Here is a 16776-nt window from a genome sequence, read left to right on the forward strand (position 1 = left end):
ATCTGTATTGGGTTGATACTTGGAAAAAACGGTGGATTGGATATCAGATCCTGTAATGAACAATAAAGATTGGAATTGGGTTTGGAAAATAAATGCACTTTTGGAACTGGAAATGTTTGCATATAAAGAGACTTCACTTTTTTCTATTGTTAGGATTAATTTAATTTTATTTATATTTCATTCTAAGGAATGGAATCATTCACCCAATTCAAAGATTCAAAGACATGCGGTTAGGGTAACATGGGGCAGCCATGGCCTCAGGTTGGGCTGAAGTGCCCTTGAGCAAGGGCACCTAACTCACAACTGCTCCCCGGGCACTGTAGCATAGCTGCCCACTGCTCTGGGTATGCGTATGTGCTCATTGCTCACTTGTGTGTGCATGTGTGTGTTCACTGCTTCAGATGGGTTAAATGCAGAGGTTAAATTTCAATGTGTGCTTAAGTCTGTGCTTGACTGTATGTGTGACAAATAAAGGCTTCTTGGCTTCATGATTCTATTCAATTCACGATATTGGGTTCATGAATGGATTTTCCCACAATATTTTTGAAAAAAAAATTAAATGAAGCAATTTTTATTCCCAAAAATTGCAACATTTATTTTTCTATTTTTTATTAACTTAAACATTCCCTTTGTTCAGTAAAACCCCTTTTGTTTCCTTTTTTAAATAACCAATAATAATTATTTACTCACATTTGTAAAGGTTGGAGTAAAATATAATAGCCCATTTACTAAAATATTCCTTTTATTCGAAATGAAAAAGTTAATAACAAATAGGCCTTTTCTTAATAAACTTTTAGGAACATTTGTACTACCTCAATTTTTCTTCTCTTTTCTTTAGCTTTCAACAGTCTGTAAAAAGACAGGTCTGATTTCTTATTCAATCATTTTTTCCAGTCAGCCGCACAGAAGCTCTTTCCCATTACAGATCTGTGTTTTTTGTGTGTGTTTTTTGCAGCATCAGAGTTGTGTTACTTCACCTATGGTGAAGTCATGTGCATTCCCTCTATTGTATGTTGTGCCCTCTGCTATCTAAACAATGCAGTTACAGCTAGGAAAAACTAATATTTTGCAGCCTGATAATAATCGCAATTAATTTATTGATTCAAACTGTGATATATTTGCATCGTGATTTATCGTCACATGATATATCATTACATGCCTATTCATACTTGCAGCCCTCCTTCCCAGAATCCAGTTCATAGAATCTGATGTTTTAGTTTTGAAAGCACGTGACCACTACCTGCTAGCTCTCTGTGCAGCAAAATCTCTGCAAACTCACTGTTAGTGATCCCTTCAAAATCAACTTTTCTTAATTTGCATGTCATATGTTGAGGCTATGAACAAAATATACCTTGTCTTTTCCTTTCCTTTGTGGCGATGTGTGAGACGGCCGAGGCCAGTTCAGGTCCATTACAACGGAATAACCATATGAAAATATCATGGTTCTGACGAAAGAATTTAAAATCTAGATACTTTGACAAAATATCTTCAACTTCACATTACAATGTAAGATTTATGGCCTAGGATGTTGTTGGATTGTTGCAGATGTTTTTAATGCCTCCACCACCGTAAGGTGCAGGAGGCATTATGTTTTCGGGTTGTCTGTCTGTCCGTGCATCCGTCCGTCTGTGCGTGCGTGTGTCTGTCCCGAAACCTTGTGAACGCGATATCTCAAAGGCTAATGAAAGGAATTTCACCAAACTTTCACCATTTGTGCGCTTTGGGACAAGCATGAACTGATTAGATTTTGAGATCAAAAGGTCTAAGGTCAAGGTCACTGTGAGGTCAAATGTCTGTCCGAAAATCTTGTGAATACAATATCTCTAAGACAGATGAAAGGAGTTTCACCAAACTTTCACCATTTGTGCATTTGGGGACAAAGATAAACTGATTAGATTTTGAGATCAAAAGGTCTAAGGTCAAGGTCACTGTGAGGTCAAATGTCTGACCGAAACCCTTGTGAACACAATATGTCCAAGGCTGATACAAGTAATTTCACCAGGTCAAGATTACTGTGAGGTCAAATGTCCATCCCCAAATCACAACTTAATAAGGCGTGTAGCCTACTGGGCGGAGGCATCCCCATCGACGCCGTTGGCGTCGAGTTCTATCTAGTTGGAATATCGGTTACTTATAAAATGGTGACTCACTACTTGGTGCAGAGGATTCTGGTAAGCGTGAGCTGGCTCCTTTAACTTTGAAGTGTTGCAGTTGATGAAAACATTTTAAGCTAAGTAGTTAGTAGAAAACCATATGGGATGGGTCTCTGTATCAACTGATTCTGAAAGTTTCATTGTCAGTGTTGGAAAAGATAAATGGTACTGTGCCGTCTTTAAAACAAAACAAAACAAAACCCAAAAAATAAACTCTGTTTGCTGATCACGGCAAGTGCCCTGATGTGCCCCCCTTGCATGTTTTAATTAAAAATCAAACTTTATAAGAATAATTTATACATTTTAAAAGTTGCGATATTGCTAAAATAGGCTTACCTGTGCACGGCCACTTGCACTAAAACCAGATATCTGCTTGTGACTTTGCTTGCATACTAGTGCACTGTTTGCCTTAGTAACACAGAGCCATGGACTCAGAATTTTTCTGTTATTTATTTATTTATTTATTTATTTATTGTAGTTTTGCTGTGCGAACATGGAAAATGTGCCTGAACAAAAAGTGATTCAACGATATATATGTTTGAATCAGAATATGAGCCAGGGAAGGAAGAAACAAACAGTGAAACTGATACTAGTGATACCAGAAGCGATGAAATGCAGCCATCTCACCGCTTGCTCCTTTAAAGTAATATCCTTTATAGGATTGGGGATGGCAAAAAAGATTTCCCTTTATGATGTTCGGGCTTATATTTACATCCAAACGCTTGACAGTCGGGCATCTTCAGGGTTGTTTTCAACCATTTAGAAGCCATGTATCCACTAGATTGAAGCCTAGGTAAGTCATGTGGTGTGTAAGATGCGTCACAATCGAAGATTCTTTTGCATAATTTCTATTCGAGGCATGATATCTGAACCTCAGAGAGAGTAAGATGGCAGCACCCAGGGAAATTTTATTTTAAAGGAAAAACAATCTGAACACAGTATATGGGTACAAATATGAACAAATTAATAATCAAACATGTATTGTATGGCTATTATTTGTCAGAGTTTATTTTTTGGATTTTGTTTGGCTTGAATAACAATCCTCCAGCTCAGTCTCTCTTGACATTATCAGGGCTTGTTTGGGCAGGTTTCAGATGATGTATTCAATTTCAGTACTTGGTACTACAAAGGTAATTTAAAGCAGTGTTTCTTAACCACTGGGCCCCAGCCCACTAATGGGCCATCTAGTGGGCCACAAATTTTTTTCAAGTTTGAAGCCAAATACTAAATAGTTCAGGATGTTGTAGTGTCCCAAATCCAGTAGCTGGTTTGCCATACACTTTTTAAGTGGAACATTTGTGGGTAAATTAAGAAGGATCCTTTATTTTTGTCACATTCCTCCTCTGTATCTAATCCACATGTGCGCACAGAGAGAGAGAGAGAGAGAGAGAGAGAGAGAGAGAGAATGGAGCAGTAGGCAGAATAAATAAATATATTTGTGGGTAAATTATATGAATCTGTGATGCCTGTATGATGCCTGCTGGAAGAGGAGAGCAGGAAGGATTGAGAATCTAGCGGCTGTGGTTTGTTACACCTGGTACTAAAACTTGTAGTGTCCTAGCAACCATTTCAAACACGCGGACAAAAAGCCCAAAAATTCCTCCTTACCCAGACAAAAATGGTACAGGATTTATCTTGAGTTGTCCTGATCCCCAGATCTTTAATCCAGCCACTTATAAAAAGTTGTACTCCTCCATGCTCTCCCAGGTTTTCATCTGTCTGTCCGTGTAGAACGATGACTGCAACACCAGGTAGTTTGAGATGTCGGGGAACTCAATGGATGGATAATTTTCCAACTCATAATGAATTACTTTATTTAAACACAATAAGTTGATCAGCAGGGTGGCACGGTGGTGTAGTGGTTAGCACTGTCGCCTCACAGCAAGAAGGTCCTGGGTTCGAGCCCAGCGGCTGGCGAGGGCCTTTCTGTGTGGAGTTTGCATGTTCTCCCCGTGTCTGCATGGGTTTCCTCTGGGTGCTCCGGTTTCCCCCACAGTCCAAAGACATGCAGGTTAGGTTAACTGGTGGCTCTAAATTGACCATAGGTGTGAATGTGAGTGTGAATGGTTGTTTGTCTTTGTGTCAGTCCTGCGATAACCGGGTGACTTGTCCATAGTCAGCTGGGATAGGCTCCAGCTTGCCTGGGACCCTGTAGAACAGGATAAGCGGCTACAGATAATGGAGGGATGGAAGTTGATCAGCAGAGCTGGTGGGGTCATGCATGTATGGATACAAATACAAAAGACTAAAAATATGCACAATCTTTAAAAAAAACATCTTTAAAATCTTTCATCCCTTTTGACTGAGAATGCCGTGCATGCATGGTTTGGCTTCTGGCACATCCATACAGTTTTAAATACAATACCTACATTTAAAATTTTTTTTATTGCATTTATTTAATTCCTGGGCTCTCGTCTGTAACAGGAAGTGATGTTGCGTTCACTTTGATACACTTTACAATAGATTATTAGATTTTAATAGAATACATGAACCAAAATAATTGGGGATCTTTTTTAATGGGCCTTGACTCATTACAAGTATGAATAGGTGGGCCTTAAAGTAGAAAAGGTTGAGAAACACTGATTTAAAGCACCATCATTTAATGTACTGCTCGGATTGCATTCACACTATTCCGATTTTGTTTGCTCTCTTCACTTTTCCTTGTCATGTTATGGCATGTTTTTGTGTAAGAAGCCCTATAAATGTGTCTTTAGTTTTCTTACTTACTACAGCCAAACATATATTATGGCCCAAAACACTGTATTAAACTCACAAAGATTAGATTAGATAAAACTTTATTGATCCCTTTGGGAGGGTTCCCTTAGGGAAATTAAGATTCCAGCAGCATAAACAGAGAAAAGAAAGAGAAAAAACTTCTAGACAAATTAAAATAAATTAAGTATTTACATATACAAATATAAAAGAATAAGATATGGGGAAGAGAGGAAGGGGAAGGGGGGGAGAAGTGGGTTTAGGGTAAGTGTATGTGTGTGTGTGTGTGGGGGGGGAAGCAGGAAAGATATTGCACTTTATATTGCACATTGTCCAGTATTGCTTATTGTTAGGCTAGGCTAGTGCTCCTTCCCGTCCTCTGTCCTCCTGCTACCCCTCCTCCCCCCCAGAGAGGAGTTGTACAGTCTGATGGTGTGAGGGACAAAGGAGTTTTTGGGTCTGTTCTTCCTGCACTTGGGAAGGAGCATTCTGTCACTGAACAGGCTCCTCTGATTGCTGATGACGGTGTGCAGAGGGTGACTGGCATCGTCCATGATGTTCAATAGTTTGTCCATAGACCTCTTCTCTGCCACTGTCACCAGAAAGTCCAGCTTCATGCCGACCACAGAGCCGGCCCGCCTGATCAGTTTGCCCAGCCTGGATGTGTCCTTCTTGGATGTGCTGCCCCCCCAGCACACCACGGTGTAAAACAGGACACTGGTGACCACAGACTGATAGAACATCCACAGGAGTTTCCTGCAGATGTTAAAGGACCACAGCCTCCTAAGGAAGTATAGCCTGCTCTGTCCCTTCCTGTATAAGTGATTGGTGTTGGGCAATTCCATGTAAATGTCAACCTCACCATGCAAAAATAAAGCAACATGTAATACATCAAAACCACTCCCAGAGATATCACCTAGGCCTGTATTTTACAGATGTGAATAAGTTGAACCAATTTGTAACCAACCTAATATGTCACTGTCAGTCTTTCTTTCTTATAATGTAAAACCCAAGCTAAAATCAACTTTGATCATGTACAATTCTATATTATTGCCACAAGCCACAGAAATGTATGCTAAAATCCACAAAACAGCAAAACAATAGCCATCCTAAATATTATTTAAGAACTTTGATAGTTTTAGCTGATATTTAGAGAGTTTTTCAAAGGGTTATGGTGGTTAAATTGCTGATTTTCTAAACATATGCCATGTCTATTTCAGACGCGTCACATCCATAACGGAATTTCGTCACATCCATAACGCTGACTTTTCCTTCCGAAACTCTGCATGAAATACAAAATATTTTAAACAAAGATTTTTTAATATTCACCTTGGACCCCTCTATCAAATGGATATCTCCATTTCGACATTAGGTTTACAATTTCACAGAGTTTGATAAAAATGTACAGTCACCCAAGAAAAGTGATACTTTTTCTGTCACATCCATAACGCATCTTTTATTGGCATTTTCTGGCATGCCCTAGATGTACTATGGGAATTGTTCTTGTTCTATCACTTCTCCAGTATGGTACAGCCTTAAAATATGCAACACCTGTTTAAATACTGGGAGACAATAAAACATGCACTGGGTCATTTGTTGCCATTTTGAGTTCAAGTGTCACGTCCATAACGCTGGAATTGCTCTGTTGCAAGTCCTGTCCAGCCACAGCCCGAGGTACTTGTAGGAATCCACAGCCTCCACCTCGACTCCCTCGATCAGAACTGGTTGTGACCTTGGTCTGGACCTCCCAAAGTCAATGACCAGCTCCTTGGTCTTCGAGGTGTTGAGCTGCAGATGGTTCCTGTTGCACCACACAGCAAAGTCCCTCACCAGGCTCCTATACTCCTCCTCTCTGTCGTCATTGATACACCCAATGATGGCTGTGTCATCGGCAAACTTCTGAATGTGACACAGCTGCAAGTTGTAGCAGAAGTCCGCAGTGTACAGGGTGAAGAGAAGAGGGGCCAGCACCGTGCCCTGGGGTGCTCCGGTGCTGCTAATTACAGTGTCAGACGTGATGTTCTTCAGCCTGACGTACTGCGGCCTGTCAGTAAGGTAGCTGGAGATCCAGGTGACCAGGCAGGGGTCCACTCGCATCCTGTTCAGTTTGTCCTGAAGCAATAGGGGCTGGATGGTGTTGAAGGCACTCGAGAAGTCCAAGAAGAGTATCCTCACTGTGCCATTTCCCTTATCCAGATGCGAGTGGGCTCGGTGTAGCAGGCAGAGGATGGCGTCTTCCACACCAACACCTGCCCAGTACGCAAACTGCAGACAGTCCTGGGCATGTTGTACCTGGGGTCTGAGGAGGCTGAGGAAGAGCCGCTCCAACGTCTTCATCAGATGTGAAGTGAGTGCCACTGGTCAGAAGTCGTTCAGCTCGCTGGGCCGATTCTTTTTGGGAACTGGAACGATACATGATGTCTTCCAGAGGGTTGGCACTCTTCCTAGCTGCAGGCTGAGGTTGAAGATGCGTTGGAGTGGTTCACCCAGTTCAGCAGCGCAGGTCTTCAGTAGTCATGGACACACCTTGTCCGGGCCTGCTGCTTTCCTGGGGTGAAGCTTCCTCAGTTGACCTCTGACCTGGTCTGCAGTAATGCATAGAGGAGTCTGTGTTGAGGAGGGGGAGGAGGGGGCTGCTGCGATGACTGGGGGGAGGTGTGTTGAGGGAAGAAGGAGAGATGGCTGCAGTGAGGGAGAGGGTGGGGGGGATGTGGGTTGGTTGAACCGATTGAAGAAGTCATTCAACTTGTTCGTCCTCTCCACTGTCCCCTCAATGACTCTGGTCTTTGTATTGCGGCCTGTGATGGTTTTCACACCTTCCCAGATCTCCTTCATGCTGTTCTCCTTCAGCTTCTGCTCCACCTTTCTCCTGTAGCTGTCCTTAGCTTCCCTCATGCAGCGTTTCACCTCCTGCTGTGCTGCTTTCATCGCCTCTCTATCTCTGCTCCTGAAGGCGGCCTTCTTCCTGTTGAGGACAGCTTTGACTTCCTGTGTTACCCATGGCTTGTTATTAGGGTAACACCATACAGTCTTAGCGGGGGAGACCACATTTGCAAAGAAGTTGAGGTAATCTGTCAGACACTGTGTCAGCCCCCTATGTCCTCAAAGAAGGCTTAAACCTACTTGCAAACACCCTTTATATACATTATATGGCCAAATTTTGTGGATGCCAGAGCACCACACCCATATGTAATTCTTCCCTGAACTTCCACAAAGTTGGAAACACAGAATTGTATAGAATGTCTTTGTATGTTCTTCACTAGAACTAATACCTCATTTGCACTGAAAACCAGATATATATTCTGCTATTATGCTGTAATGGTGTCATGTGGGAATAGGAGCAAAACAGCAAAGTTGAAACATTACACTATCCCCTGGTGACCTAGTAATGTTTATGGTAATCCTTTGCCACTGCTCCAGTGGGAATCAGAGCCATTGGAAGAATGTGTTTTGACCAGCTGTGACGTTGGTGGCAGTGACATAAAAGATGTAGTAATATTAAGATAAGATATTCCTTTATTGATCCCCATTCATCCCCATCTCCATGTTGCAGCAGCTCAAGTACAGAATAAAATATAGATAAATGTAGACTAAGTTTATAAACAAAGAAAAATAAATAAAAAATATATAAAGACATCAGATATAAAATATAATCGTTGTCGTCGGCTGTCCATCGCTAGCAATGATGACTGCTTCATTAGGATGCGCAGAAATGCAGATGGGCCGTGAGGCCCGCTTCAGAGTGACAGAGTCTTCCGCAGCAGTGGCTAAACCATCGCATTTACTCCATCATCACAAGGTTTTCTTATTCTCCTCTCCTAATGAAGCGCCTTGCACAGTAAAGTAAGACAAACAATGTCATGCCCCCATCATGTTGTGTCTCTGGACCTCCAGACCTGATGCCAAGTGGTGCACAAAAGTGCCACAGACCTGACAGGTATGGAAGTTACCCCACAGTGACAACTGACTTGCTGAGTGATGCCATCCATTGGCCATTTGAGTGGCTCTTCTGCATGCCATCTGGTGGTGTACCATTGACCCTGTTGGGTTCATCTGCCACATTGCATTGAAAAGCACCCTGCTGCCAGCACCTTATTGGTGATGTACTATTTAACCCATAGCTGGAACCCAGGCAGGTGCTACCACTTCAGATCAGAGCAGACCTGGGAGCAATGCTGATTAAGGGGTAACTCCACTTTCCCCAGTACTCAAGTCCTCCCAGACCTGTCAGCTGGGATAGGCTCCAGTTTGCCTGCGACCCTGTAGAACAGGATAAAGCGGCTAGAGATAATGAGATGAGATAATAAAATAATAGAATAAAGACAGAGCTAAATAAGGACAGTTGCTCACAAAGACAACAACAAACAACAAGAATTGATCATGACACTGCATCCACTAGTGGTGTGCATAAACTAGTGGTGTAGAGCCATATAAAGTGACACAGTGAATTGAGGTAGCCATAGGTATGGTGGCACTGTTACAATAGTGCGACGTGTGAAATGGTACATAAAAGTGCAGATGGGGGAAATAGTGCTATGGCAATAGAGAAAAAGGACATTATATACATATGTGCACTTTGTGCAGTGTTCAGCATTCCACATGAGTCCAGTGCAGGAGAGAGAGAGAGTGAGTGAGTGAGTGTGTATGTGCAATGTTCCACATGAGTCCAGGGTAGGAGAAAGAATGTATGTGTCAGCAGGATGGCAGTTTATGTTCTCAGCTGTTGTTATACAGTCCGATATACCATGAGCGACTCACACCATATCCATTTTTTAATTTTTGATGTCATGAGATACATTGCTTAATAAGAGATATCCACAAGTGTCGACGACTGGCAGTTTTCTCCGCCTACACAGACAGTCTACGCCAGCTACACGATCCTAGAAAAAAAAAACTCAAACAGACTTGCCTTTCAATGTTCAAGCGATTTATATTGTCTCTGCTGCCTATAATTTGCTGCAAATCCAATTATTCCACTACGAAATTGTTTTCGATTCAGGTTGAGCAAGACTGGAAGCGATGCCATATTTGTTGATCGATTCTCGCGCTCTGATTGGCTGAGCCAGACCATGTGACCACGCTGTAGTGTATGTAGTTATGTTACAGAGCCAGGCAGCGTACTACAGAGGGTAACTGAGAAAGCCAAGCGCGCGCACACACATCTGGAGGGAAATTTCATACATATTTTGTAAGTATTTTACAGGGGAATGGTTAGTAATTTATTAGCTGAGAATGCACCAGAAGGCATGTAAATTTCAAAATTTTCTGGGGGGGGGCATGCCCCCGACTCTCCTAGCATTAGTGCGCCTTTGGTGTGCCACGGCAACTTCGCTGCCACAAATTCCAGAACCACCTACTATGGCTTTTTTTTCTTTTCAGATTTTCTGGAGAACCCTGCTTAATCAATGGTGGAACCATTTTACGTCACGTGAGCCATCCTTGACCAATCCCTGCATGGGAATTTTTTGATGAAGGATATAATGTAATATAGTGAATACGAGTCATAGAATGAGCACAGGACAGTCTTTATGATTTTAACACAAATTTGTAGGACTTGCAGAACTACAGGATCCAAATGAAATTATCCACTGAAACAGGAATGCCAGTTGTGAGGAATTTTTCAGATAAGGGAAGCAGAAGCAAAGTTAGTCAGTTGAGTCGTCACTCTTCTTTATATATTTCAGATAATCAAAGCTGTCACATGGATCCAGACCTCAAAACCCAATACTTATACTGTAATAAACAAAAAGAACACCAGACATTATTTTAAGACTCAGCAATTTTTTATCAAATCTCACAAGTACTCTTAACCTGTACTATAAGCACTGTAATGTCTCAGAATCTTTGTTACTGATCCAGCAAGTCGTCTGAAACCGAACAGGTCTGAAATTTTAATGAATGAAGAGATAGCTATCCTTGTTTGGTGTTCTGTGTTTTGGTCCAGTACTGGGGCCATTCATTAAAGCCTGTAGGACTGCACGATTCTGGAAAAAATGTGAATCACAATTTTTTTTGCTTAGAATTGAGATCACGATTCTTTGGCATGATTTTTTTTATACAAAATGTTTATTGCACTGTTTATTGCACAAAACAAAAAAAAACATTCAAATGGTCATTCAAGTAGAGTATCAAACATTTGAACAATAGGCTTGTTAGCAGGAGCTGCAGGAACTTTGCTTTGGCAGAGGCACAGTAGTAGTAGCAAAAAAAATTGAGATATGTGGCTGATGACAACTTCCTCTTATCATCATGTGCACATCAAACAATGAGAATTCCTTAGGAGGTAGAGCATATGGTCCTGAACACAGCACTGCAGAATTGGCTTAAAGATTCTTTGCCAAAAACACAAGTCTGTCAACATGTTGAGGCTTCAGTAATGTACGGTGACATGTCACAATGTTCCCCCCTGTACTGAACAGCCGTTCAGAAGGTGAGCTTGTAGCGGGAATGCACAGATATTTCCTCGCTAGAACAGACAGTCATGGATATTGACCCTTATTTTGCCCCCACCAGATTAAGGGGTCATCTTCACTATCAATGTTGCTAGTCAAAATATATGATTGTTTCAAGGACTTCAATATCTTGCCATGTGGGGATCAAGTGTCTAGCCTTCCGATCAGGGGACAGTACATGTGAAATGGCTGGAAGCTGTTGAAGTATCCTCTGGACCATCGCTTGCCTCGACCCCCATCTTGTTGGGCACTCTGTTTTAAGTTTTTGCTCAGGTAGTTTGCGTTCCTTCTGGGCCTCACTAAGGTCTCTCCTCCGTTTCCAGCTGTGACTGAAGGAGCCCACAATCTTTTTGCAAAGACCTACAGCACGCTCAACTCGGGAATCTTTCATTGCATTCTCTACAGGGAAAACGTACAAAAAAAAAAGACTGAGTACATCATAAGCTGTTATTATTACAACCCCGATTCCAAAAAAGTTGGGACAAAGTACAAATTGTAAATAAAAACAGAATGCAATAATTTACAAATCTCAAAAACTGATATTGTATTCACAATAGAACATCGAAACCATATCAAATGTCGAAAGTGAGACATTTTGAAATTTCATGCCAAATATTGGCTCATTTGAAATTTCATGACAACACATCTCAAAAAAGTTGGGACAGGGGCAATAAGAGGCTGGAAAAGTTAAAGGTACAAAAAAGGAATAGCTGGAGTACCAAATTGCAACTCATTAGGTCAATTGGCAATAGGTGATTAACATAACTGGGTATAAAAAGAGCATCTTGAAGTGGCAGCGGCTCTCAGAAGTAAAGATGGGAAGAGGATCATCAATCCCCCTAATTCTGCACTGACAAATAGTGGAGCAATATCAGAAAGGAGTTCGACAGTGTAAAATTGCAAAGAGTTTGAACATATCATCTACAGTGCATAATATCATCAAAAGATTCAGAGAATCTGGAAGAATCTCTGTGCATAAGGGTCTAGGCTGGAAAACCATACTGGGTGCCCGTGATCTTCGGGCCCTTAGACGGCACTGCATCACATACAGGCATGTTTCTGTATTGGAAATCACAAAATGGGCTCAGGAATATTTCCAGAGAACATTATCTGTGAACACAATTCACCGTGCCATCTGCCATTGCCAGCTAAAACTCTATAGTTCAAAGAAGAAACCATATCTAAACATGATCCAGAAGTGCAGATGTCTTCTCTGGGCCAAGGCTCATTTAAAATGGACTGTGGCAAAGTGGAAAACCGTTCTGTGGTCAGACGAATCAAAATTTGAAGTTCTTTATGGAAATCAGGGGCGCCGTGTCATTCGGACTAAAGAGGAGAAGGACGACCCAAGTTGTTATCAGCGCTCAGTTCAGAAGCCTGCATCTCTGATGGTATGGGGTTGCATTAGTGCGTGTGGCATGGGCAGCTTATACATCTGGAAAGACACCATCAATGCTGAAAGGTATATCCAGGTTCTAGAGCAACATATGCTCCCATCCAGATGACGTCTCTTTCAGGGAAGACCTTGCGTTTTCCAACATGACCATGCCAAACCACATACTGCATCAATTACAGCATCATGGCTGCGTAGAAGAAGGGTCCGGGTACTGAACTGGCCAGCCTGCAGTCCAGATCTTTCACCCATAGAAAACATTTGGCGCATCATGAAACAGAAGATACGACAAAATAGACCTAAGACAGTTGAGCAACTAGAATCCTACATTAGACAAGAATGGGTTAACATTCCTATCCCTAAACTTGAGCAACTTGTCTCCTCAGTCCTCAGACGTTTACAGACTGTTGTAAAGAGAAAAGGGGATGTCTCACAGTGGTAAACATGGCCTTGTCCTAACTTTTTTGAGATGTGTTGTTGTCATGAATTTTAAAATCACATAATTTTTCTCTTTAAATGATACATTTTCTCAGTTTAAACATTTGATATGTCATCTATGTTCTATTCTGAATAAAATATGGAATTCTGAAACTTCCACATCATTGCATTCCATTTTTATTTACAATTTGTACTTTGTCCCAACTTTTTCGGAATCGGGGTTGTATTATTATTGTGACTTTATAAAGGAACTCGCCTATTGCCAGATGGAGTCGATGTCCAAAACATTGGAGCCTGGTCCAATCGTTGAGGAAGATGGCTTTTACTATGTTTTGACCATTGTCTGTTGTGATGCAGGTCAATTTATCCTCGTTCAGACTCCAAGATGCGAGGGCATCTTTTAATCCCTGTGCTAGGGCCTTGCCTGTATGGTCTTCGGGGAAAAAAGCTGTCTGTAAGCACCGGCTTTTGATAGTGAAATCAGGCGCTATAAATTGAACCGTCAGGCTCAAATATGGTTCCATGGTCCGACTGGACCATAATTCAGTAGCGGAAAAATGATCGATTTCCCGCAATTCTGCCTCGACCACTGCCCACTGTTTATTGTACATATCGGGGAGTGCAACGTTTGAAAAGAAGTTGCGGGAGGGGATAGAGTACCATTTGTCGAGAGTGTTTATCATCTTCCGAAATCCCTCATGTTGTACAGTGTTTATCGGTGCCATATCTTTTGCCAGGTGATATGTGATAGCTGCTGTGATCTCCTTGTGTTTACTGGAGTTTGGTGGGTATGGCGTTGCATTGTACAAGGTCCTGGTTATTGTTGTCTGTGTTTGTGTTTGTTTCTTGCCTTGTATGGCTTCATCATACTCTACTTTGAGGTGATGTTTCAGGTGATTGTAGAGATTAGTGGTGTTGCCTTGCGGTGCTGCAGCGAGGGCAGAACACACTTTGCAATGCACCTCAGACTGTTTGTCATCGTCTGGCTTAAACCTGAAATACTTCCACACCGCCGAATGCGAACCCTTTTTGGGCATGAGCTCGATTCGGGTCTTTGGGTGACTCTCGCCACTACCACCTGGGGTTTCTTCACAATCCATTTCTTCTGCTTCTCTCCCTCACTGTTTCCACACATTCAACTGCAGGTGGGCTTCCTCCACTGACTGAATCACGTGTTGTAAAGACGCTTTACCACAGGTCGAGGGAGGAGTCGGTGGCAGTGCTGCCTTTATGGTTGCGCTTGAAAAAATCCAGGAAGAAATGGGAGCATTTGTTTGTGATGCCACTCGTGAAATAAAATGCTTAAGAATCGTTGTGTTTCAAAATGAGATCACGTGTATGTGTGACTCGAGATTGCGATTTTTTTTAACGATTTATCGTGCAGCCCTAAAAGCCTGGCTATGATTACTATGAATACATTCATGTAATTGAGGCATTATTTAAAAAATATTTTTCACCAGTTCTTTATTTGTAAAAGTGGATAAATGAGTAAGGTATGCGATTTTTGTTTGCAGTTCCATAAACGATGATGGCAGTAGCTTGAGACAGCAGAAGCTGGAGAAACAGGTGAGAGACTGATATTTTTTGTATGCTTTTGATTTTATCATTATTTTATCATTATCACTATGTTTTGTGTAATGGCCAAAAAATTCTGTTTATTTAGCTTTGTAGCTTGTAATGTTTATTCATTCTATCAGGTAATTTTAGCCTTACAAATGTGTCTCAGTTCTCCAGAAATCTAGGTCTGTGGAGAAATAACAACCATTCTCTCTGAGCAGAGGGTGAGAACAGCAAATAAGCAAGTGGAAAAAAGTGTGTGTGTGTGTGTGTGTGTGTGTGTGTGTGTGTGTGTGTGTGTGAGATACCAACTGACCTGTCCCGAACCCCATAGAGAATCTATGGAGTATTGTCAAGAGGAAGATGAGAAACACCTGACCCAAAAATACAGACGAGCTGTAGGCTGCTATCAAAGCAAATTCTTCTTCTTTTGGCTGCTCCCGATTAGGGGTCGCCACAGCGGATCTTTCGTCTCCATTGCTCCCTGTCTTCCGCATCCTTCTCTACCACACCTGCCACTTTCATATCCTCTCTCACCACATCCATGTATCTCCTCTTTGGCCTTCCTCATTTTCGTTTACCTGGCAGCTCCATCCTCAACATTCTCCTTCCCACATGCTCTGCATCTCTTCTCAGGATGTGCCCATACCATCTCAGTCTCATTTCTCTTAGCTTCATTCCCAAGCTCTCCACATGTGCTGTCCCTCTGATGTGCTCGTTCCTTATCCTGTCCAACCTTGTCACTCCCATCGCAAACCTTAACATCCTCAACTCCGCCACCTCCAACTTTGCCTCCTGTCTCTTCGTTAAGGGTACGGTCTCCAATCCATACATCACAGCTGGTCTCACTACTGTCTTATACATCTTACCTTTCACTTTTGCTGGGACGTTCCTATCACAAATGACTCCCGAAATCCTTCTCCAACTGCTCCACCCTGCCTGCACTCTCTTTCTCACCTCACTATCACAGCCCCCATTTTCCGCGATCAAAGCAAATAATTCGTGGTAAAGGAGCCCCAACCAAGTACTGAGTGTATAAATGAACATACTTTTCAGAAGTTGGACATTTCTGTATTGTAAATTCTTTTTTAATTGATCTTTGGAAATATTCTAATAATTTGAGATACTGGATTTCTGATTTTCATGAGCTATAAGCCATAATCATCAAAATATAAACAAAAGAAGGCTTGAAATATTTAGAGTATAGTCCACGGTCGCATGAAGACATTACATTTATCTTTGAGTGGCGAACATATATTTCACATGTGAGCGAAGTGAACAAGTGAAATATTTTTCAACACAAGAAGATAAACTTTATATCTTCGAACCACCATGTAATGTTCTTTATATTATTTAGACACATCCAGAAATAAATATATGCAAGTTAATCAAATGAATTTTAATTTTGAACCGATTCACCATTTTGACAACGCACATCAAGCCAACGGGAAAATACTGGGAGTGACGTCATCGGAAAGAAATTTTGGAAAATACAGTATGTCACTCAGATCTGCGATCTATTTCATATGAAAAATGTGAGTTTTTCAACACGAGAAGATAAACGTAATATCTTCAAGCCAATGTATGATTTTTCCTTTTATTATTTGATTATAATAATTAAATAATATTGGCTGGCATTGAGTGGTATATCAGATATATTCCATTCAGCTAGCATAATATTGAATGAGTCACAGACGAGTTCAGGATCATGCTAGCTGAATGGAATATATCTGATAGACCATGAAAAAATCTAGCCATTATTATCTCATCTCATCTCATTACCTGTAGCTGCTTTATCCTGTTCTACAGGGTCGCAGGCAAGCTGGAGCCTATCCCAGCTGACTACGGGCGAGAGGCGGGGTACACCCTGGACAAGTCGCCAGGTCATCACAGGGCTGACACATAGACACAGACAACCATTCACACTCACATTCACACCTACGGTCAATTTAGAGCCACCAGTTAACCTAACCTGCATGTCTTTGGACTGTGGGGGAAACCGGAGCACCCGGAGGAAACCCACGTGGACACGGGGAGAACATGCAAACTCCACACAGAAAGGCCCTCGCCG

General features: G+C 41.8%; 2 protein-coding genes across 6 annotated transcripts in view; one reads left to right on the forward strand and one right to left on the reverse strand.

The window, feature by feature from the left end:
* The window catches only part of slc38a4 (solute carrier family 38 member 4), a 539078-nt gene that overhangs the window by 233958 nt on the left and 288344 nt on the right, over window positions 1-16776 (reverse strand). The gene's annotated exons all lie outside the window — the stretch shown is intronic.
* Window positions 1-16776, forward strand: part of tulp3 (TUB like protein 3) — a 117748-nt gene that overhangs the window by 70539 nt on the left and 30433 nt on the right. For all 5 annotated transcript variants that reach the window (XM_060914344.1, XM_060914345.1, XM_060914347.1 and 2 more), the window contains one exon: window positions 14663-14714. In XM_060914344.1, coding sequence (XP_060770327.1) covers window positions 14663-14714 — 52 coding nt within the window. The remainder of the gene's footprint in view (window positions 1-14662; window positions 14715-16776) is intronic.

This window comes from Neoarius graeffei, chromosome 2, assembly GCF_027579695.1.
Source record: "Neoarius graeffei isolate fNeoGra1 chromosome 2, fNeoGra1.pri, whole genome shotgun sequence".
Lineage (NCBI taxonomy): Eukaryota > Metazoa > Chordata > Actinopteri > Siluriformes > Ariidae > Neoarius > Neoarius graeffei.